This window comes from Nicotiana sylvestris, chromosome 7, assembly GCF_000393655.2.
Source record: "Nicotiana sylvestris chromosome 7, ASM39365v2, whole genome shotgun sequence".
Classification (NCBI taxonomy): Eukaryota; Viridiplantae; Streptophyta; class Magnoliopsida; order Solanales; family Solanaceae; genus Nicotiana; species Nicotiana sylvestris.
In genome coordinates this window covers 54,542,888-54,565,748 of record NC_091063.1, presented here as the reverse complement: position 1 = coordinate 54,565,748, position 22,861 = coordinate 54,542,888, and the positions used below count along the sequence as shown (strand labels likewise).

The 22,861-nt window shown below is 35.6% G+C and overlaps 1 protein-coding gene across 1 annotated transcript; it reads right to left on the bottom strand.

The window, feature by feature from the left end:
* Positions 1–18,699: 18,699 nt before the first annotated feature.
* On the bottom strand, positions 18,700–22,292 carry LOC104219714 (uncharacterized). Its single transcript, XM_070151591.1, has 5 exons — positions 21,697–22,292; positions 21,136–21,267; positions 20,326–20,876; positions 19,638–20,200; positions 18,700–19,140 (listed from the first exon to the last, which is right to left on the bottom strand). Exons 1-5 carry the CDS (start codon positions 22,290–22,292, stop codon positions 18,700–18,702), a joined length of 2,283 nt encoding a protein of 760 aa, XP_070007692.1.
* Between the last annotated feature and the right edge of the window lie 569 nt (positions 22,293–22,861).

Here is a 22,861-nt window from a genome sequence, read left to right as displayed (position 1 = left end):
ATATTTTTTTTGTAATTTTCGTTTTTAATAAAGACAAAAATATGAAATAATATTTTTTGTATTAAAATGACTTCAAAACATTAATAGAATTATATATTTTTTTTTGTTAATTTTCGAATTTATATAAAGTACCAAAATAAAGTGCAATTTTTGATTTTTCAAGTTTATGAGGGATACATAAACTAAAATTTATATATATACTTTTTTTTGTAATTTTTCTTTTTGCAACGAAATAAAGTAAAAATAGTTAAAATAGCTATACTAGACCCAATTTCACATATTCACGCTAAAAATGTGAAAATTCTCGGGGAGGGTCAAAAATCACGTGCTTACAGCTGCCCCTCTTTGACTGGAAACACGAAGAGTTTTCCGACAAAGAACGACTAGACGTGTTTTTGACCCGACCATTACTTGGACGGACTACACTTAAGGAAAGGGAGGGAATGTGACCGAGCCCTGGTATCTGAGCTGCCTACATATCCTTGGTTATACAGGAATCAGGCCACGTGTAGTTCGGGAATGAGAGAGATAGTGAAGTGTACCGAGGTGGAGAGCCGATCGAGGTGCCGTTCCGTCGAGGTTCCGGTCCGCGGTCCTGTCATTACAACAAAAATGAAAACTGAAAAAGACTAACTAAGCCTATCAGCTACTAGTTACAAGGATTCCTATCTCTTAAGTCTTCTGAAACTTGGTCTTGAGTCTTGAATGGTGCTTCATACAGACTTTGGATCTGAACCTTGATACTTGCTAGTTGTAGGTGCTAGTTCTTGAGCAGACCACATTTGTTCTCCACTTCCGTAATTTGGGTTCTTTATCTTTTTTTTCTTTTTTCTTTTTTGTTTTTTTTTTGTTTTTTGGTGACCAGCTTCTGTTGATCATCCCAGACTGTGGAAAAATGTTTTTTTTGGTGACCACATTTTTTTTTTAGTGGGTCACTGCTTGATCTTGAAAAATGTTTCTCCGTTCTACAGGCGGACTCCTGACTTCTTCTATCTTCGACACGCAACAACCTCCGTTCTACAGGCGGGTCCCTGACAATCAAAACAAACAAAACAAACAAAATTTCCTAACCCAGTTTGTACTGGGAAGATTTGTGAGTCGTTAGCAAAATTGTAACTCACTTACACTATTGATGCAATGATGAGAGTAAACTAAAGACTAGGCTAGGATGTGCATCTCCTCTGAGTAAAACCAAAACTCTTGCTAGCAAATGTGTCTGCTAAAATAAAAACCTCAACGACTCAAACTAGAAAGTGTGTCTTCTATGGTTGAATCGGAATGAGCTAAACTAGGAAGTGCGTCTCCTAAGGGTGAAAACTTCAGTGACTAGAAACTAGGAAGTGCGTCTCCTATGAATAAAATCTCGATTAGGAAGTGCGTCTCCTACGGGTAAACTTCAAAAAACTGGACTAGGAATTGTGTCTCCTATGGTCGAACTTAAAATGAATCAAACTAGGAAGTGCATCTCCTAGGGGTGAAATCTCAATTCCGGAAGTGCGTCTCCTGAAATAAAATATAATCTAAAAAGCCAAACTCGGGAGTGCGTCCCCTAAAGCAAAAGTATAACCTGAGTGAACCAGACTAGGAAGTGTGTCTCCTAATAATGAAAACTTAATTCAGGAAGTGCGTTTCCTGTGCATGGAATTAAACTTAGGAAGTGCGTCTCCTAGGGGTAAAACTAAACTTTAGGAAGTGCGTCTCCTACTGGTGAAACTTTTTAGGAAGTGCGTCTCCTATGGTGAAACTGAACTTTAGGAAGTGCGTCTCCTATGGTGAAACATATCTTAGGAAGTGCGTCTCCTATGGGTGAAATGAACTTAGGAAGTGCGTCTCCTATTGGTGAAACTTGCTTTAGGAAGTGCGTCTCCTATGGTGAAACTGAACTATAGGAAGTGCGTCTCCTATGGGTGAAATGAACTTAGGAAGTGCGTCTCCTATGGTGAAACTGAACTTTAGGAAGTGCGTCTCCTACTGTGAAACTGACTTAGGAAGTGCGTCTCCTATGGGTGAAATGAACTTAGGAAGTGCGTCTCCTATGGTGAAACTGAACTTTAGGAAGTGCGTCTCCTACTGATAAAACTTGCTTAGGAAGTGCGTCTCCTACTGGTGAAACTTGCTTAGGAAGTGCGTCTCCTACTGGTGAAATATTTTTAGGAAGTGCGTCTCCTATTGGTGAAACTGAACTTAGGAAGTGCGTCTCCTACTGGTGAAACTTATCTTAGGAAGTGCGTCTCCTACTGATAAAACTTGCTTAGGAAGTGCGTCTCCTACTGGTGAAACTTGCTTAGGAAGTGCGTCTCCTACTGGTGAAATATTTTTAGGAAGTGCGTCTCCTATTGGTGTAACTTATCTTAGGAAGTGCGTCTCCTACTGGTGAAACTAAACTTAGGAAGTGCGTCTCCTATCGGTAGAACTGAACTTAGGAAGTGCGTCTCCTATGGTAAAACTGAACTTTAGGAAGTGCATCTCCTATGGTGAAACATATCTTAGGAAGTGCGTCTCCTATTGGTGAAACTGAAACTTAGGAAGTGTGTCTCCTACTGGTGAAACTTATCTTAGGAAGTGCGTCTCCTACTGATAAAACTTGCTTAGGAAGTGCGTCTCATACTGGTGAAACTGAACTTTAGGAAGTGCGTCTCCTACTGGTGAAACTTATCTTAGGAAGTGCGTCTCCTACTGATAAAACTTGCTTAGGAAGTGCGTCTCCTACTGGTGAAACTTTCTTAGGAAGTGCGTCTCCTACTGGTGCAGTGGATCTAGGAAGTGCGTCTTCTATTGGTAAAACTTGACTTAGAAAGGAAATGTATGCCTCTGTTATCTGGGCGGGCTTCCAACTTCAACAATTGAAATAAAAAGACTGAATGTATGCCTCTGTTATCTGGGCGGGCTCCCAACTTCAACACTTGAAAGTAAAAACTGAATGTATGCCTATGTTATCTGGGCGGGCTCCCAATTTCAACACTTAAAATAAAAAGAATGAAATGTATTCCTCTCGTTATACAGGTGGGCGCCTGTTTGTAAAGATATGAAAAATGATATGCCTGTATTATACTGGTGGGTGAACTAGAACAGAAATGAAAAGACAGAAATGTATTCCCGCATTATACTGGTGGGTGACCCAGAACAGAAATGAAAAGACAAAAATGTATTCCCGCATTATACTGGTGGGTGACCTAGAACATAAATGAAAAGACAAAAATGTATTCCTCTCGTTATTCAGGTGGGCGCCTGTCTTCAACAATAACTTTGAAAAAAAGATCCTATTTGAGGGCGGATGAACCCGACATATCCTATTTGAGGGCGGATGACCCCAACAGATCCTATTCGAGGGCGGATGAACCCGACAGATCCTATTCGAGGGCGGATTAACCCAACAGATCCTATTTGAGGGCGGATGAACCCAACATATCCTGTTTGAGGGCGGATGAACCCAACATATCCTATTTGAGGGCGGATGAACCCGACATATCCTATTTGAGGGCGGATGAACCCAAAATATCCTATTTGAGGGCGGATGAACCCAACATATCCTATTTGAGGGCGGATGAACCCGACATATCCTATTTGAGGGCGGATGAACCCGACAGATCCTATTCGAGGGCGGATGAACCCAAAATATCCTATTCGAGGGCGGATGAACCCAAAATATCCTATTTGAGGGCGGATGAACCCGACATATCCTATTTGAGGGCGGATGAACCCGACAGATCCTATTTGAGGGCGGATTAACCCAACATATCCTATTTGAGGGCGGATGAACCCAACATATCCTATTTGAGGGCGGATGAACCCAACATATCCTATTTGAGGGCGGATGAACCCGACATATCCTATTTGAGGGCGGATGAACCCAACAGATCCTATTTGAGGGCGGATTAACCCAACATATCCTATTTGAGGGCGGATGAACCCAACATATCCTGTTTGAGGGCGGATGAACCCAACATATCCTATTTGAGGGCGGATGAACCCGACATATCCTATTTGAGGGCGGATGAACCCAAAATATCTTATTTGAGGGCGGATGAACCCAACATATCCTATTTGAGGGCGGATGAACCCGACATATCCTATTTGAGGGCGGATGAACCCAACATATCCTATTTGAGGGCGGATTAACCCAGCATATCCTATTTGAGGGCGGATGAACCCAAAATATCCTATTTGAGGGCGGATGAACCCAACATATCCTATTTGAGGGCGGATGAACCCGACATATCCTATTTGAGGGCGGATGAACCCGACAGATCCTATTTGAGGGCGGATTAACCCAGCATATCCTATTTGAGGGCGGATGAACCCGACATATCCTATTTAAGGGCGGATGAACCCGACAGATCCTATTTAAGGGCGGATGAACCCGACAGATCCTATTCTAGGGCGGATGAACCCAAAATATCCTATTTGAGGGCGGATGAACCCGAAATATCTTTAAGACTTGAAAATATTTTACCTTGAATACTTGTTGGGGATTGGGATGCATTTTCCTTTTCTACCTTCCCCATTTTTATTATTATTCTTTTTTTTTATTCCCTTTTTATTTTTGTTTTCTTTTTGCATAGCTTCTCCCTTCAAAGAATACCTCCGTTGATTTACTCACCTGTTGGGGGGTAAAATGTTATCAGCTGGGGGTACCTGATTTCCAGAAAATTTTCTAAATGGAAGGAAAATTTTCTGCCCCAGTTTGATAATATCCCTTGTGGCATGCGTTTCTGCCTCAATGCCATTTCCTTTACCTGTTTCAAATCAAACAAAATTTGTTAGTTTAAAACATGGTGGTTGGTTGTGATACTCCCAACGGGATGGATTTTCCTTTTTCCTTCCTTGCTTTGCGTTGCACAACTTGTTGGGGATGATATTATGTGCTGGGGATAATCCCTTCCTCCTGGGGATATCCCTCTTCTTTTGTGGCATAGCTTGGAAACTGGCATTTCCCCGACCTTTTAGTCTAGTATGGATTTTGCCAAATCATGCTCACTGCTCTCCTTGCTCTGTTCATGGGCCTTTTGCTGGGGTTTATAACTTTTGATAAAGGCAACGGTATCCCTCTTCACTGCTTTACTAGTCAGATCTCATTTTGGAAAGCTGATGGCCTATTTGAAGTCATTTCGTACTTGTTCTGACCAGACAGACTCTATTGGGGATTTTTCTATGAAAGGAAAAAGATAAACATGACTTTTTAACAAAAGAAACTATAAATAAAAACCCTATCAAATGCAGACACCGACTCTAATGGCCATGACATGCGTATGTGGCCTATCCTCTACCGTCAATCATCTTTTAAGATCTTCAATTGGCGATTCCCCCTCTGATTCTCAATCTTATTCGACTTGTAGTGCCCGAAGGGTTTTCACTATCAAGTCTCTCTCATTTTTGGGTTCTTCTCTCAGCTTTCATCGCCTTATGGTGCCTGTGAAGGTTTTCACCGATAAGACTCTCTCATTTGTATCACTTTCCAGCTGGGGATTTGGAGTGTCGCCGGTATGACTCTTTCTGTTGGAGATTAGAGTCCCTTCTGTTGTGGAACAGAATGTTATGTTTGCCGGCAAGACTCTTCATTAGTCTGACTTGACATCTTTTGAAGACTGATCGGAAGGTCTTTCTTTGGACCGTAATGTGGGTTTTGGATAGGGCTAGAAAGAAAGGGTATTAAAGGCTCAAAAGTGCATCGATTCTGGGTTATTAATTACAACTTTCGGAACCAGATTTATTTACAACGAACGCAACCTCTGCCCCAGTTTTCTTGCTTGGGGATATTTTTTGATTTTTTCATTTTTCAAAACTATGACCGAGCCGTGAAGCGCCTACGTATCCTCTTTGAGGAATCAGGTCAAACGTAGTTCCCAATTCCTCTTTTTCATTTGATTTTTTTTTCTTTGTTATCAATTTTCTTTTCTTTTCTCTTTTTTTTTCATTTTTCTTTTGTCGTTTTGCTATTCTCCTATTTTTCATGTTCGTATCTTCTAGTCGTTGCTACTGATTCCGAACGAGGGGTATGAAAGAAAAGTTAGTAAGGCTCAAAAGGGGTAACGAAGGATAAAGTGTTTAGGTAGCAGAACAAAATGCCTTCGTCATTCCAGTCTTCAAACATGCCAAGTGCAAACAACACAATTTAAATTTATAGTCTCTTCTGATGGTGCTTGACTCGGCAACTGTTTGTTCATTTGTCACTTCTAAAGCACCGTTGGGCGACACTCTCATTCTCATTATTATGAACGACCCTCATGCCAATTTAGGCGAATCTTTCTTTAACGGTTTTCTTTGTGTTTAACTTGCCCCAGTTCCACATGACTCGAGCTCTGAATAATCTCAAACCGTCCTTATTTTCTTTAAATGGTCTGATCGCCTTTCCAGGGTTTTATGATTAACTTTAAAGACTAGGCCCAAAGTGTGTGCGCATGTCATGTCCCTAGAATCGGCATTGAACCACATGATAAAAGAACTAAACAAAAGACGACTGGAACTAACAAAAGACCGACTTTGTATTAGACTACCGGCGAAATGGTTTGAATAATAAAACAAACAAAACAACCAGAATAAAATCCTAACACAAACAGGACAAAATTTAAACAAACTGTTATGACAAAATGGAAAGATAAGAAGGTTTGACACAGGACAAAATCCAAATTACAACCTTAATAATCCGGACAACAGAAATGACAACAAAATAAGCCACTACAAGCTTCTCTCTTGCTAACCAAGGAACGGAGCGTCCTCCCACTTTATCAAACTTGGCATCTTAGCCACTGAGCTTTGCATTAGTATTGTCAAGACCATTGCCAACTTCAATATCATTACCCTTAGTCAACAAGTTCCCAATAGGACTGGAATGCTTCTATCATCAGGCCTGATCCCCGCAGAGTGTGCATCATGAGGTGCAAGTAAAGGATTCCGGGTGTCATTGTCCGGCTTACCACAAACCAACCACCTTAACTTATTTGCAAAACAAACAGGTTAGAATGGACTCAGTAAAGTCGGTCCTCATTATTGACAACATCTTTTTTCTTTTCTTTTTTTTCGATGTTTTTTTTTCTATTCTTTCTCTTTTCTTTTTTTTCATTGTTTTTTCCCCTTTTTTTCTTTTCTTTCTCTTTTTTTTTTCATTTTGCTCTTTTTCATTTTTCTTTTTTTTGTTGTGGTCGAATCTTATGGAGATTGCCTACGTATCATGACCCCGCATGAATCAGACCTTGCGTAGTTCGGACCAATAAAAGATAAACAATAATGAACATTTTTTCTTTTCACTTTCATATTAAAACAAACTGGGTTTCAAAGGTTTAAAGATGACCTACAAACTTGAAAATCAAACAACCCACCTATTTTAATCAAAAGGTTTACAAACTTCAAAACAAATGGCCAACTTCCTTCTTCCATTTGCTAATTTTAACCAAATGGTTGTTTTTTGCAAACGTGGCCCTTTCCAACTCTCACATGAATTTTGAGGCCGAGGAGGATTATTTCGACACTTTACAAACTTGTCCATTCTTTTACGAAAATAACCCTTCGACAACTGAAAGATTATTCTAAGGCTATTTCGGCAAGAACGGTTTAAGACGCGGCCGAAGCTGGCTCGGCTTATTGTGACAAAAGACGGTATTCACCTGACCGTCGACTCTTTTTCAAATTATAATAAAACTTGGTGTTGCAAAACACGGCCCTTCAGCGTCTCGGGGACGAAGCTTTTTTAAGGCTGTGTGGGTCCATATCTCAAAATGACCCAAAGGTGGCTGTTTGTGCCAAGTCGGCCTTCCGGCGTCCCTTTCGGGAACATTCGGCTATTTATGACAAAACAGCATCACCTGACTTATTTATAACTTTTTTTTCATCGTTTTTTTTTTTCAAATTATAAAAATCAATATTGCAAACACGGCCTTTCAACGTCTCGGAGACGAAGATTTTTAGGCTGTGGGGGTCAACTGGACCAAGTCTTAAAAAGTGACCCAAAGGTGGATGTTTATGCAAAGTCAGCCTTCCGGCGTCCCTTTCGGGAACATTCAGCTATGTCTTGATAAAACAGCGTCACCTGACTTCTTTATGACAAAATTGAAATTTTGACATGTTTTTTTTTATTTTTATTATTTATTTGTTTTTTTTGGCTTTTAGCAAAAAGGTGGGTTGGACATCACCCGACTTATGACAAGATTAAAATTTTTGATTTTTGGCTATTTCAGCAAAAGGTGGGGTTGGACATCACCCGACTTATGACAAGATTAAATTTTTTGATTTTTGGCTATTTCAGCAAAAGGTGGGGTTGGACCCGATGAGGGTTGCCTACGTATCTCACATCCGGTGAGAATCAAACCCGCGTAGTTCGGGCAAATAAACTATTTTTGAGAAGACCCTTTTCCATTTTCTATATATTTTGTTTTTATTATTTTCACAACAATCAAATAGACTATTATTTTCACTCATAACAAACAAACAAATTAACGAAAAACGTAAAACATTCCTTCTTTTTTGAGAAGGTGGGGTTGGACCCGATGAGGGTTGCCTACGTATCTCACATCCGGTGAGAATCAAACTCGCGTAGTTCGGTCAAATAAGGATAAGTAGATGAACTAACCTTTTTTGAATTTGAAAGAACTACTTTAAAAGAAAAAAGGAAGTATTTATTTTTGATTGATTTTCTTTTTAAAAGAAACACTTCTAAGATATATTTTTGAATTTCATTTGCTTTTTTTTTATTCTAAAGAAGAAGAAGAAAATATTTTTTGGAATTTTACCTTTAATAAAAGAAATGCTTCTAAAATGTTTTTTTTTCTAAATTTTCTAAAGAAGAATCAAAATATTTTCGGATTTTTATTTATCTATTTTATCTTTTTTGAATTTTGAACTTTCTTTTGAAATTTTTTTTTTGGATTATATATATACTTATTTTTGGAACAAATAAAAACTCTTTTTATTTTTATTTCTGGCATTTTCATAGACAAACAAAATAAAATAAAATAAAACATTTTTTTTAAAAAAAAAACAAACTCTTTTTCATTTTCATTTAATGGCAAAACAAACTATTTTCTTTAATATTTTTTAAAAACAGACAGAACAATGGTGATTTTTTTATTTTATTTTTCCTTTGCTTTTAATATAACAAACTAACAAGACATTTTTTCATTTTTAAAATTTCGGCAGAGTTTCGACTCTACTCGGACTTCTATGCTGTTATTTTCTCCTCTTTTTCACGATTTATTTTTAATCTGTGGAAAATAACGAAAACATACAAAATCTTTTTGAATTTTCATGCTTTGTTTTATTTGTAATTGTTTTTTTTTTATTTATTATTTCTTTCAAAAATGTGGCATGGGAGACATAACGATTTCCAAGACTTCTTGGATTCCGCAAATGCTCCTCATGCGCTTTTCCCAACATATGAAGCGTGGGGGACATATGGGAATTCCAAGACTTCTTGGATTCCACAAATGTTCCCCATGTGTTTTCCCAAAAAGCAAGCGTGGGGGACATAGGGAATTCCAAGGCTTCTTGGATTCCACAAATGTTCCCCATGCTTTGATTAAAATAACATCATGCTGGAAATGACCAAATGACCCATTCGCCCTTGACTGAATATAACATGTAGCACATAGGATGTCATAAGATGGTCTATTATTTTCAGGTTGCTTGTCCTAGACGGACCCAACCCCTGTGTTGAGTCCCCTAAGTCAAATGCACATGATGCAAATAAACGTTCCTACTAGGGATCCGGCATGTGGCTTTGTTATACTAGGTTCAGAACCTGGGTGTTTGTTCTAGACCTGGCTTACCCGAGCGGACAGCTCGAGCCGAGGGGGGCAGCGTACCGGGAATACAGAAGCTTCACCGGCTTAGCAACTTATCAGAACCTCGTTCTAAATTGGGATTTGACACTATACAGAAAAGAAGTCATACGAAGTATGCCCTTCTTCATGATTTAGAAGACTCAGAAAGTATAGGGGTTTTGGCACAGTTTATATACAGTTCACGTAATATCGAAGCAGTAAAAGCAGCATTTAGCACATTAGGCTCAAATACTTTGTATTTAAGTATTTAATACATATACTTTGTGAGGGCCCCGCAATTTGTCCCTTTTATTTGGCGAGGCTCGTCTCATTTTTTTTATTATTATTATTTTCTATTTTTTATTTATTTTTTTTTTTTTTAAAGGGATGCCATTTTTACGCTTTTAACCATACTAAACCTTATAGCTTCTTTACAACTAAAATCTCATAACTTGTTAGAAGTTTAATAAAAGAGTTTTAGCGAATGAGTATTTCGGGATTAGTAATAACATGTACTAATAATAAAATTTTTTGAATGAACTAAGCGAAGTAAAGGACGAACAAATTAACGTCAAACTTGTGTCATAGAACAACTAGTCAAACTTAATTAAACGACATCAAATAAATAAGAATAACATAACATGAGAATGAACCAAAATGCGGACAATGAAACATAGGCAGAAAGTTTCCATACCAATTTTTATATTGCATCTCAATCATTCAACGTAAGTTTATTTATCTAATACATCGAGGTTTACTAACCTTAGCACCTCGACCAACTCAGAGCGACAAACACGATTCCGACAGAATTTAAGCCGGACCTTTCTGAACGAAGAACAACGACGGAACCTCGGACAGCGCCTCGACGTACCGGACCTCGACGAACAAAACAACCTCACCGGACTGAAGCAACGGCTGAGCTACTCAGCAACGCAGCGACGCAGCAACAGCTGCTGTATTTTTCGACGCAGCAACTACTGCGAGAAGCTGCAACAAAGGGGTCGTTGGAGGTGATGAGAGGAGCAGCTATGGAGGTCTGTTTGGTTGTTGACGGAGGTGGAGGAGTGTCCTCGTGGGTTCTCGACGCTGGGGAGGGGGGCAGTAGGGTTTTTCCGGGTTTTTCTCCAGGAGGAAGACGGAGGAACAGTAGGTGACGAGGGAGGGGAACTGGTGGTTGTGGGCTGTGGGGGTGCCGGGGAAGGTGACGGGCGGTCGGAGGCTTGGTGGACGTAGGGTCGACGATGGAGGTTTTGGGCGTGGAGGTGACCGGAAGGGATGAGGGAGCTTAGTTCAGTAGGGTTCCTGTTTCTTCTTCATGTGAAGAAGAAGATGAAACAGTACCCTCTTTCAAAAATATTCCCCCCGTCCTTCTGTTCGTTCCCCTTTTTTCTCTTAAGAAGAAAGAGGAACAGTAGTATATGTTTTCCAAATCTCAAAAGTCCCGTTTTTTCAACTTTTCCAAAAGTCCTCCCTTTTTTAATTCCCCCCTGTCCTTTTATGCTTTTGTCCGTGTTTTGCACTAGGTTTTGCCCAGAAAAATGAGCCCACGCGTGGTGGGGTTCAAGGCATATGTCCCCCACGCGTGGTGGGGTTCCCCACGTGTCCTGGACACGGTTATTATGGGCTAGGTCCGAAAATTAGGCCTAAAATCGGGTAGTTTGAACCCGAATATTATTCTTTTGCCCGGACCCGAGAAATAGGAACACGTTGCTTAACTAGTCCTATGTAAGCAAAATAACTACCGAAAATAAGACTAGTATTTAACAAAACTATATCTTTTTTTTAAATATTTTTAAGGTTTTAAAATAGCTACAAAATATTAATAAAACCATTTTTTTGTATTTTTCGTAAATATTAAGATAAAATATGAAGTAATATTTTTTTGTATTTTTCAAAGTTAAAATAACTATAAAATATTAATAAAACTATATTTTTTTGTAATTTTCGTTTTTAATAAAGACAAAAATATAAAATAATATTTTTTGTATTAAAATGACTTCAAAACATTAATAGAATTATATATTTTTTTTTGTTAATTTTCGAATTTATATAAAGTACCAAAATAAAGTGCAATTTTTGATTTTTCAAGTTTATGAGGGATACATAAACTAAAATTTATATATATACTTTTTTTTGTAATTTTTCTTTTTGCAACGAAATAAAGTAAAAATAGTTAAAATAGCTATACTAGACCCAATTTCACATATTCACGCTAAAAATGTGAAAATTCTCGGGGAGGGTCAAAAATCACGTGCTTACAGCAGGTTTAGCCAAAAATATGGCTTTGGAGAAGAGAACAAAAGCTCGACATGAAAATCTCAAAGAAACCCAAGTCGAGAAATCAATGAAGGAGACAAGACTTCCCATTCTGAAAAAGAGGAAAATCCATATCTCTGAAGCTTCATCTGTCAAGGGGAAGGAGGTTGAAGCAAGTAAAAGCTATGATAAAGTCGAAGAAAAGGTAATTTTCTGATGTATTCATCTGTATTATTGATGTATTCAGTTGTATTTATACGTATGTATATGTGTTCTGATGTATTTTTATAGTTGTATTTTTAAGGATTTTCAAGGTTCCCATCACTGTTTTTTATTCTAATTTCAATGTATTTATTTGTTTTTTCAAATGTTTAATTTTCCAGTCTGTATTTAGTTATATTCATATGTATTCATGTTAGATATATTTATGTCATGTGTGTTGTATGCAGTTATTGTTATATGTATTTAGCCTTGTCAGTGTATTTAGTTGTATTCGTATGTATTAATGTCAGATTTACTATGAAATATGCGCCATATTCAGTTATTTTTATACTTTTAAGTGTTTGAAGTTGTATTCATATGTATTCATGTCAGATTTACTATGAAATATGTGTTGTATTCAGTTGTATTTATATGTATTTATTCATGTTAAATGTAGGGAATTAAGTTTTTTGTGAAACACCAGCCAATATTTGCACCGTATATCAGTGTATATACTAACACTAACATAGACTTTGAGCTAAAAGAGAATCTTACTCCAGAACAGTACAAAAATGAAGTGTTGTGAAGTCCAACATCAACTCTTCAGATGCTTCATGGCTATCCAGTTAGAAGGAACTCCTAACAATGTATTTGCAATACACGTCAATGGTACTTCATTACATTTCACATTAAGGGAGTTTGCGCTTGTGACTGGCCTCAAATGTGTTGGTAATGATGCTGATTTTGAGTTTAGTGAAAAGGTTCCTAACCGTCTTATTGAGACTTACTTTGGAGGTACTAATCTTGTCAAGAAGAAACATTTGATGAAATGCTTTGCTGACAAGAACTGGGGTCCCGACAATGATGGTGATGCGTTGAAGATATCTTTGTTGTATTTCATACACACCTTCATTTTTCATCCGAGAAGAACAGTACAACTATACCAAGGCTACATTTTGACTTGGTAGAGAGTGGGCGCTATTCTGAATATCATTGGGGTTTAAAAGCATTTAAAACGCTGACAAAATTGATTAGCAAGAAGATGGATGCTCAGAAGAAGTATTACAGGATAACTGGGATGCCCCTAGCTATACAAGTATGGTTTTATGAGTGTTGTTCAGATGTTGATCCCAAAATTGCACTCCGAGTTGATGACGTGGTCCCCAGAATACTCAATTGAAGAACCACCAGAAATCAGCCAAACTTTGCTTATCTGATGAACGGCATGTTCAATGACAACGGAAACATGGTAATATACAATTTGTATCATGGCTAGTTTAGATTTTATTAATAATTAGTTCTGCATACATTTGCATAGAGAAGTATACAGTTGCATACAGATACATTTTTGATGTTGTAATATCATGGCTAGTTTAGATTTTATTAATAATTAATTTTGCATACATTTGCATACAGAAGTATACAGTTGCATACAGATACATTTTTGATGTTGTAATACCTGCTGCAATACCTACTGTAGTTTTTGCTGTAATACCTACTGTCATATTCTCACATGTATGCTGCATACAATTGCATACAAATGCATACAGATGCAACATACATTTGCATACAGGATACTACATACATTTGCATTCAGATACATACAGCAGTGTACAATTGCATTTAGAGGCATAAATATGCTGCATACACTTGTATACAAATGCATACAGATACTGCATACATTTAAATACAGCTACTGCATACATTTGCATTCATATGCATACAACAATATACAGTTGTTGTAGCCTTCATTATTAATTCTTCATACAATTGCATATAATTTCCCAATCATTAGTGCTGCCTTAATTTCAATACAAATTTCAGTTTGATTCCAATCTACATGTGTATGTTTGTAGTAAGACTTTGATTGTATTTTGTTTTTTAGATTGTTTACAAGGACATCCATCCAACCTATATAGAGTTTGTTGTTATTTAGATTCCTCCTGTAGGCGCTGATGTTGAGAACAGACCTACTCCTGCTCATTCAAACAAGTCGGGAGAGGATTCGGATGACTTTTCTCCTACACCTGATCTTCAATGTAAGAAGAAACATGTTGCAAGTGTTGGTCCATCTTCATCACCGCCCCATAAAAAACGCAAGGAATACGAAAGGCATCCGAATAAAACAGAGTATCAATCCAAGATTCCTCCTGTTTGTGAATCTGAATTTGGATAGAATGTTTTGCATCACAATCAGCTGCCATATTCCAAAAATGACGAAGTATCTTCTTTGAGGAAAGACCTAAATTCATTCAAAGAATACGTGAGTATTTAACCATATATTAAACATTACAATTTAGTGCTTAACATTCATATATGTTTGGCGCAATCTTCTAATTATTTCTGTCTTATTAAGGTCATGGGAGATTTCAAGTCTCTGAGAACATTGATCAATGATAACTTCAAGATGCTTTCTGACCATCTTCAACAAAATCAGCAAAATGAAAGTTCACACCAGAGAAAGGAACCCATAGGGAGACGTGATGATGGTATTGACACAACTGTCGGAGATAATGTTGAGGTTTAACATTTTTAACATCTTTATCATATGTTTATATCTCCTGTTTGTTGTTATACTTAAATATTGTATTTTAAAAGTTATATGTATTCGGCAAGCATTTAACTGCCTCACTAAAATGATAAATGTATTCGACCAACACATGTATTTAAATGTATTCAGATGTATGTTAACCTTAATATGTAATTGGAATTAACTGTTGTATTTAAATATATTCAGCCATATTTTAATGTATTCTGATTTGTTATGAGTCTAACAAATCAGTCGTATTTATATGTATTTATATGTATTTTTCTGGATTCAGGTGTATTCAGTTGTATTCAACTATATTATTCAGTTGTATTCAGCTGTATTCAGCAGCATTCATTTATATGTATCTTTCAAGTTCAATTAATACATATTAAAGAATACAAATTCAGATGAATTAAATAGGTTATATACATAACTAGTCAGAATTCATCGATCTGTTCTCAACATCAGCTGTATTGAGCTGTAGTCATTTGTATTCAACTGTATTATTCAGCTGTAGTCAGTTGTATTCAACTATATTATTCAGTTGTATTCAATTGTATTTATATTTATTTAACTGTATTCTTACACTAAGTTACTACACTAACAATGATACATACGACTAACAGAAACCAGTACTTAATGCTCAATGTGTGGAGTCAAGAGGTGAGGGGAATACTACATCAGAGGTGTCGTGCAACATACCACCTACAAGTCAAGAGGGTGTATCTACAGAATTCTATGTATCTCAATTTGAGCTGGACGACAAGTTTCTTCCCAGTCAAATTCCAGAAACTAGAATTGTGATATACAATAGTGCAAAAAAAGCTGAATCAACCCCAGTACCATCTCATAGGAATCGGCGACCAAGTAGATGGTATTCTTCGCCTTATGAGTCTAACTTCGACTCCGCAGGTTAGTGTTTTTATAAACTAAAGATCTATTTCCTCATGGTCTTTAAAATTAAAATTCTCTATTCACGAATTCAATGAACAACAGGTACCTCAGTAAAGTTGACCCCCATTTTTGAAAAAGACACCCCTTTGAGGATGATTCAATAACGGGGCCACATCCTACATTAATCATTCAGGAATATGACAAATGGGTTCGTGATGGTCTTCTCGCAAGACATGATCAGAGGTGAGTTTTCCCCCGATATGTGTATTATGTTTATATATTTTAAAAAATGTATATAATGTTTTTTTATATCATACTAATAGAAGTAATTTGGAAAACCATTACAAGAAGAACAAGTCAACACTTCATATACCATTGGATTTTGGAGTTGATCAAGTTAATTCAAAAAATTGGTTTTTACCTTATATCATTTGAGGGAAGCTATGGGATGACAAGTTTTTCCCCTTGCAACTCCGCTATAATTTATTTATTTATTATTGGTTTGTCTAGTTCTATAGTTCTCAATTATACAACAATTAAATCTGTTGTATTTAATTATATTCAAGTGTATTGTAACAAGTTTTATTAGCTGAAAATGTATCATGTTTTAAACTAAATTTGTATGATGAATGCAATGGCATCATTACTCCTGAAGAACTGCTTTATTTTAATATATTCTGATGTATTTTTAAATTTATTATATGTTGTATTTAACTGAATCATTTTCTTTGAATAACAACATGCATTTGATTGTATTCAGATGTATTTTAACATCAATGGGTAGTTGTAATATTTGTAATATCTGCTGTAGTATTTTAACAGTATGCAAATGCTGTATTTTAACAGTTTCTGTTGTAATACATGCTATAATAGCTGCTGAATTTTTACTGTTTTCAAACACTCTATATGATAACATCAATTGGTATTTTTTCTTAAATATCTGCTGTAATACAACGTATTCAGATGTATTTTTCTCTATTTAGATGTATTATTCTTTAATCCGTGTGATGTATTTAGCTGAGATTTCACTTGTCATATTTTTTTTCTTAGTTTATTAATTGGACTGACACCATGTAATTAAATTTGTGTATAGCATATTGACGTCATATTCTACTATCTGAGAAAGAAGGGAAAGTACAATCAAACAAGCAACTTCAAGTATACAACTGTTGATTGTATATTCAAGACAAGAATCACTGAAATCTTCGACAGGTATGCTGATACAGATAGTAATGCTAATGTAGCCAAATAAAAAGAGGATGTGTTATGTGAGTGCATAAGGGGCTACAGATTGCTAGCTAATGTACCTTGGCATACTGTGGATAATGTCTTGATACCAATCAACTTAAAGGACAAACTACACTGGGTATTGGTTGTTGTCTCATTCAAGGAGAGAAGTATCAAAGTGTATGACTTGTACAGATCTGCAGGTCATGATGCCTATGTAGCTTCTGAGATTGATAAGCTAGCTAAGCTTGTACCTCTGTATCTATCAATCAGTGGCTTTTACAGAGATAGTCAAGGCATAGATTTGTCTACTTACTCAGCATACACTGACAAGTCACATAATGATCCCTTTGAAGTTTTTTTCATATCAGATCTGTCTCAACAGAAAGCTGAGAGCATGTAAGTATTCAATCATTATTCTTGTATGTTATATACAAATCTAATTTTATGAATTATTTTTAATTGTTTCAATCAATTATTTTTTAGGGATTGTGGGGTGCATGTTGCGGCATACACAGAGTTTCTGAGCACTCTTGGTGAGATTTCACAAACAACATTTGATTCCAATCTACTCCATCAAAGATATGGTGCTCTCCTCTGGGATTATGCTATGCGGAAGATAGACGCTGATGTCATAAGCGAGAATGAAGCACCCTCAAAGATTTCTAGGCAAATCACGGAGTCAGATTCAAAGATGCAGATAGTGATAGAGTAGCTTTAGGTTAATGTAGTTTTGGAATGTAGTTTTTAGGTGAATACTGTTTTGAGTATTTTTTTTGGTGAAGATGGTATTTAGTTAGAAAAACTAATCACTTTATCAACAGTGTTCGTGTATGACAATTGCAACTTTTCAATCGTTGTTTCACTGGTTTATTCATAAGTATTCATGCTTATTCTTCAGTTTATATTCATATGTATCTTACAGGATTCAAGTGTGTATTAATATTCAGTAACTTTGCTTGAACAGGTTTTAGGTATTTAACAGGTTAATATCAAAGTCAGAAACTTTATGTATACTGATAGTAGGTTATATTAAAGAATTCAGATATATTTTTCTGAATTCAGGTGTATTCAGTTGTATTCAACTGTATTATGCAGCTGTATTCAGCTGGATTCAGCAGGATTCATTTATATGTATCTTTCAAGTTCAGCTAATACATATTAAAGAATACAAATTCAGATGTATTCAGATGAATACAACTGTATTCAGCAGCATTCAATTATATGTATCTTTCAAGTTCAGTTAATACATATTAAAGAATACAAATTTAGTTGTATTAAACATGTTATACATATTCAGCTGTATTCCGCTCTAGTCAGTTGTATTCAATTGTATTATTCAGCTGTAGTCAGTTCTATTCAGCTATATTATTCAGCTGTATTCAGTTGTATTTTCTGTATTCAGTTGTACTCAATTGTATTATTCATATGTATTTCTCTGTATTCGGCTATATTCTTTAATATGTATCTTTAAAATTCAGTTAATACATGTTAAAGAATATAAATTCAGATGTATTAAACAGGTTATTATCTAGTTAGAGAATACAAATTCAGACTTATTGAAATTGTTATATTACAACTGAGTATATAGATGTATTCCGATGAATTCTGACTAGTTATGTATATAACTCAGGCACTATCTATAACAAATTGTCAAAGTATATGTGGACAAGGTTATATTCGATTGTATCCAACACATTAAGGCAACTAAATGTATACAGAATCTATTCACGAAAGTCATTTAAAAAATTATTACTTGACAATGAGAATTTATTACTTGACAATGTCATCATAAGTATTGACAAATCGTTGAAGCACCAATACATGTCAGAGTGTTAACTATTTGTTACGTGGAGAATTTCTACACGTTCGCTTGTTATGTCCTCCCTGCCCATATATGCTACATGAATGTTGATTTTTCGGCTGCAGCAATTCACTTAAAGGTTTATCGCGCTTCTTCTTTGGCCTTCTAGGAGGTCTTTTCCATTTGGGTGGTAATACAACCTCCTCTGCAACATGTGCTGGTATATTCCAGTCATTTCTGTCCGGTAGCGGGTACAGAGGCACATCGTATGTCATTATAACAATATTTGGTTTGTAATAATTAGAGCAATATTCTTCTAGCATTAGAAACTTGCTCTTCAATACAGCCAAAGCATGTGGGCATAGTAATTCATCAACTTGGAACCTCCTACAAACACATTTTCTCTCTAACAAGCAGATTGTGTAATTCCTCCCTCCATCGTTAACCGTATGTAAGTATTCAGTTGATGGTACCACCTATATTTAAAAATAGAAATATAAGTTTTGAGCACATATAACTGAATTACCATATGTATAATGCTGAATTACTCAGTTACATACAACTGAAATATTTGCATACAGATGAATACATCATATATTTAGACCGGCAGACTATCAAGTGTAATTACGTCTTATCTTATAAAAAATCTGTTGTACTTTAGGCAACTGAAGTGTAACAAAAACATTAGAAGGATACGGCATGACAATACATATTAAAATTATATATAATACAGATTTGTTAGTTGTATTCTGATGTATTCGAATAGTTTTTGCAGCATGTTTTTAGTTAGATTCAGTTGTATTCATATCAGATCTTCGATAAAATATGTCTTGTATGTGTTTGAATTTAGTTGTATTCATATATATTCATGACAGTTGTATTATAAAAAATGTTTGTATTCAGTTGTGTTCATGTCAGTTATTTCAGAAAACAATTAAGCTATATAATACAATGACATTAAAATAAAACTTACAGTCATACATGTAGACATTGCTTCATTCAAAGTCAGCATCTCCTGGTATTTTTTAGCAAGCGTCGTATATGTCTGTGTAGCTTCTTTGCAGTTACTACAATTCCAACGTCCAAACATCTTCCTAATTTCTTCGAGGGATTCGTATATTGGCAATTCCCTTGCTGAAACTAGTGCGGCATTGATTGACTTAGCAATATTTGACGTCATTGTCCATCCCCTATTAACAGGTGCATACAACCTAGCCCACTTTTTGTATCCAGCTAACTCTAAGTATTCTTTCACCCTAATATCTACCTTCTCCATCAGATTGTCAAATTCAGCTTGCGTGTCTGCTTTTGCCATCGAGAAGTATATCTCGCTCAACTTGGCATGGCTCTTTTTGAATTTCTTATATACGTTGTTCCATAGATGCCATATACAAGCAAAATGTGGTACATCTGGATACACTCTTGATACAGATTTAATGATACTCCCATTTCTATCTGAAACGATGCACATGTTTTCCCTGTCACTGTATGCTATCTTGAATTGCTCAAAGAACCACGTCCTAGCAGCATCGTTCTCTGAATTAATAACACCATATGTTAGTGGCTTATATGACCTGTAAATATAATTGAATATATATTTTTAAAACATGTATTTCATTCTTTAAAATATTAACAGATTGTATTATAATTCAAATACTCACCTGCACCATCCAAAGTGCTTGCCGAAACGAAAGTCCCGTTGTAATAAGATTTTAGGTGACTTCCATCCACAATAACAATGGGTCTACAATGGTCAAACCCCTTTATAAAGGCATACAAAGATATATACACGTACATGAATTCATTTTTTGGCGATTTTACCACTCTGATGTGGGAACCTGGATATGTCATATCCATTGTATATAAGTATCCTGGTAATTTTTTGTATGAATCAGTCGGTTCACCTCTCAAAAAATTCATTGCCTTTTCTTTAGCCCTACACGCCAACATGTAGCTAACATCTACACTTAAATCTGATTTCACATCATCAATAATATCCTTTGGGGTGTATTTCCTCTTATGATTAGTAAGCTTAGGCCTTATCATACCACCTATAAGGTTGCTACTTGCCTGCCGTTGCTCATACACCTTGTCCCTCAGCGGACATGTATGGTTATCAATGAATTCTCTCACTTTGAATAGTTCTGATTTGTTAATGCTTGAAGCCTTAAAACTCCATTCACAATCTTCTGAAATACATAATAATGCATAGCTGCAAAGAATTAATCATTGTACATATGATTAGCATAAGTGTTTACAAAAAAATGCACTCATATACACACGAATACAATCTGACATGAATACATTCTGACATCTATATATATAAATTTTTATACTACTGAATTCAATTATAGTTATATGCATTTAAATACAATGAATACAACTGAATATAATTGTGGGTATATGCATACACTTAAAACCACAGTACACAAAATAAGAAAATAATTAGAGATACTGTAATGTAATTATACCAGTAAAGTACATATGAATACATGTATTCATATGAATACATGTATTCTCTCACTTTGAATAGTTCTGATTTGTTAATGCTTGAAGCCTTAAACCTCCATTCACAATCTTCTGAAATACATAATAATGCATAGCTGCAAAGAATTAATCATTGTACATATGATTAGCATAAGTGTTTACAAAAAAATGCACTCATATACACACGAATACAATCTGACATGAATACATTCTGACATCTATATATATAAATTTTTATACTACTGAATTCAATTATAGTTATATGCATTTAAATACAATGAATACAACTGAATATAATTGTGGGTATATGCATACACTTAAAACCACAGTACACAAAATAAGAAAATAATTAGAGATACTGTAATGTAATTATTCCAGTAAAATACATATGAATACATGTATTTAAGGACCATAAACAAACATATGTTAACTATATCAGTGCTAATCAAGATGAAATCCACAAATACGCATAAATACAACAACGTTAAACTTACAGCTCGAACCAATAATAGAAAATACAAAAAAAAAATTAAATACATGCAAACCTGACAGCATTAGACCTATCAACCCGGAATTGAAACCTTTGAGATATAGCATAATTCTCCATCACCTCTTTCAATGTAGCCTTATTCTTATACACTTGTCCAACCATAACCTCCCTTTGATTAGTTTTTGAAATTATCAAATCCTTGTGGAGTTCGAACACTCCAATTGCTTCTCCTGAATTGACAAAATCTAGAGCCAGTGTATCATCTGTATCGGAATCGTACCTTTGAACTGCTTCGTCTATTTGCACAATGTCGCCTTGATTTAAACTACCTCCGGAGACAAGTTCTTTTTCAATAGTTGTTATGCACAAAGGATACATCCCAAATTCTCTGTTCTCTTTTTTCAATTCTACATACACTCTGTAACCCATATCATTGTGTATTTCCATTGGCGTGCAATTTTCTTCTACTTTGTATTGAATTTTAATGGACTTTGAGCTCAAATCTTTGCCCAGTTGATTAGAAATTGAAGCAACCAAATCATTAAAGGACGCAGACTCCTTTATCAGTATTCCCTCAATTGAAAAATTGATGTAATTGCCCTCATCGTTCCACTTGCTAGAATGACGCAACAACACTGTTAAACTTGCCATATGTATAAAGGAACTATACCGTATTTTGTATATAATTTGTATCCATCTAATTTTCCGTGGTTGAAATAATATCTGCGAACAGAGAAGAGGGGAAGTGAATGGAAGAACTTCAAACAGATGTTGCTCTGCTTTTCGCTACTTTTTTTGAATTGTGTATGGCAGAATACAGATTAATGGGTACTATTTTTTGTTCGTTGAGTTAAATTAGGAGAATATCATGTGATTTGATTTCCTTTCCGTTTTTAACTAGTTTAACTTTCCAGATTTTACGCAGATACGTTACTGTATTCACGATAATACCGCGTGAATACAGTTAAACACATATCAACCTTAGCTGGAATTCCTTTTTTAACGCCTATTTTTTCTATTGTATTAATGAATACAATAGTTTAAATACATAAAATACATTGTATAAAAACATAAAATGTATCTATAACACGTAAAATAGCAAAAGGTATCTATAAAAGCTAATTAGACCTAAAAGATGGTGCTTTATGAAAAATTCTCTATTTAATTTGGGGCATTGATTAATTCGAAGTTGTATCATGTAAAATTCATTAAAGTGGAAA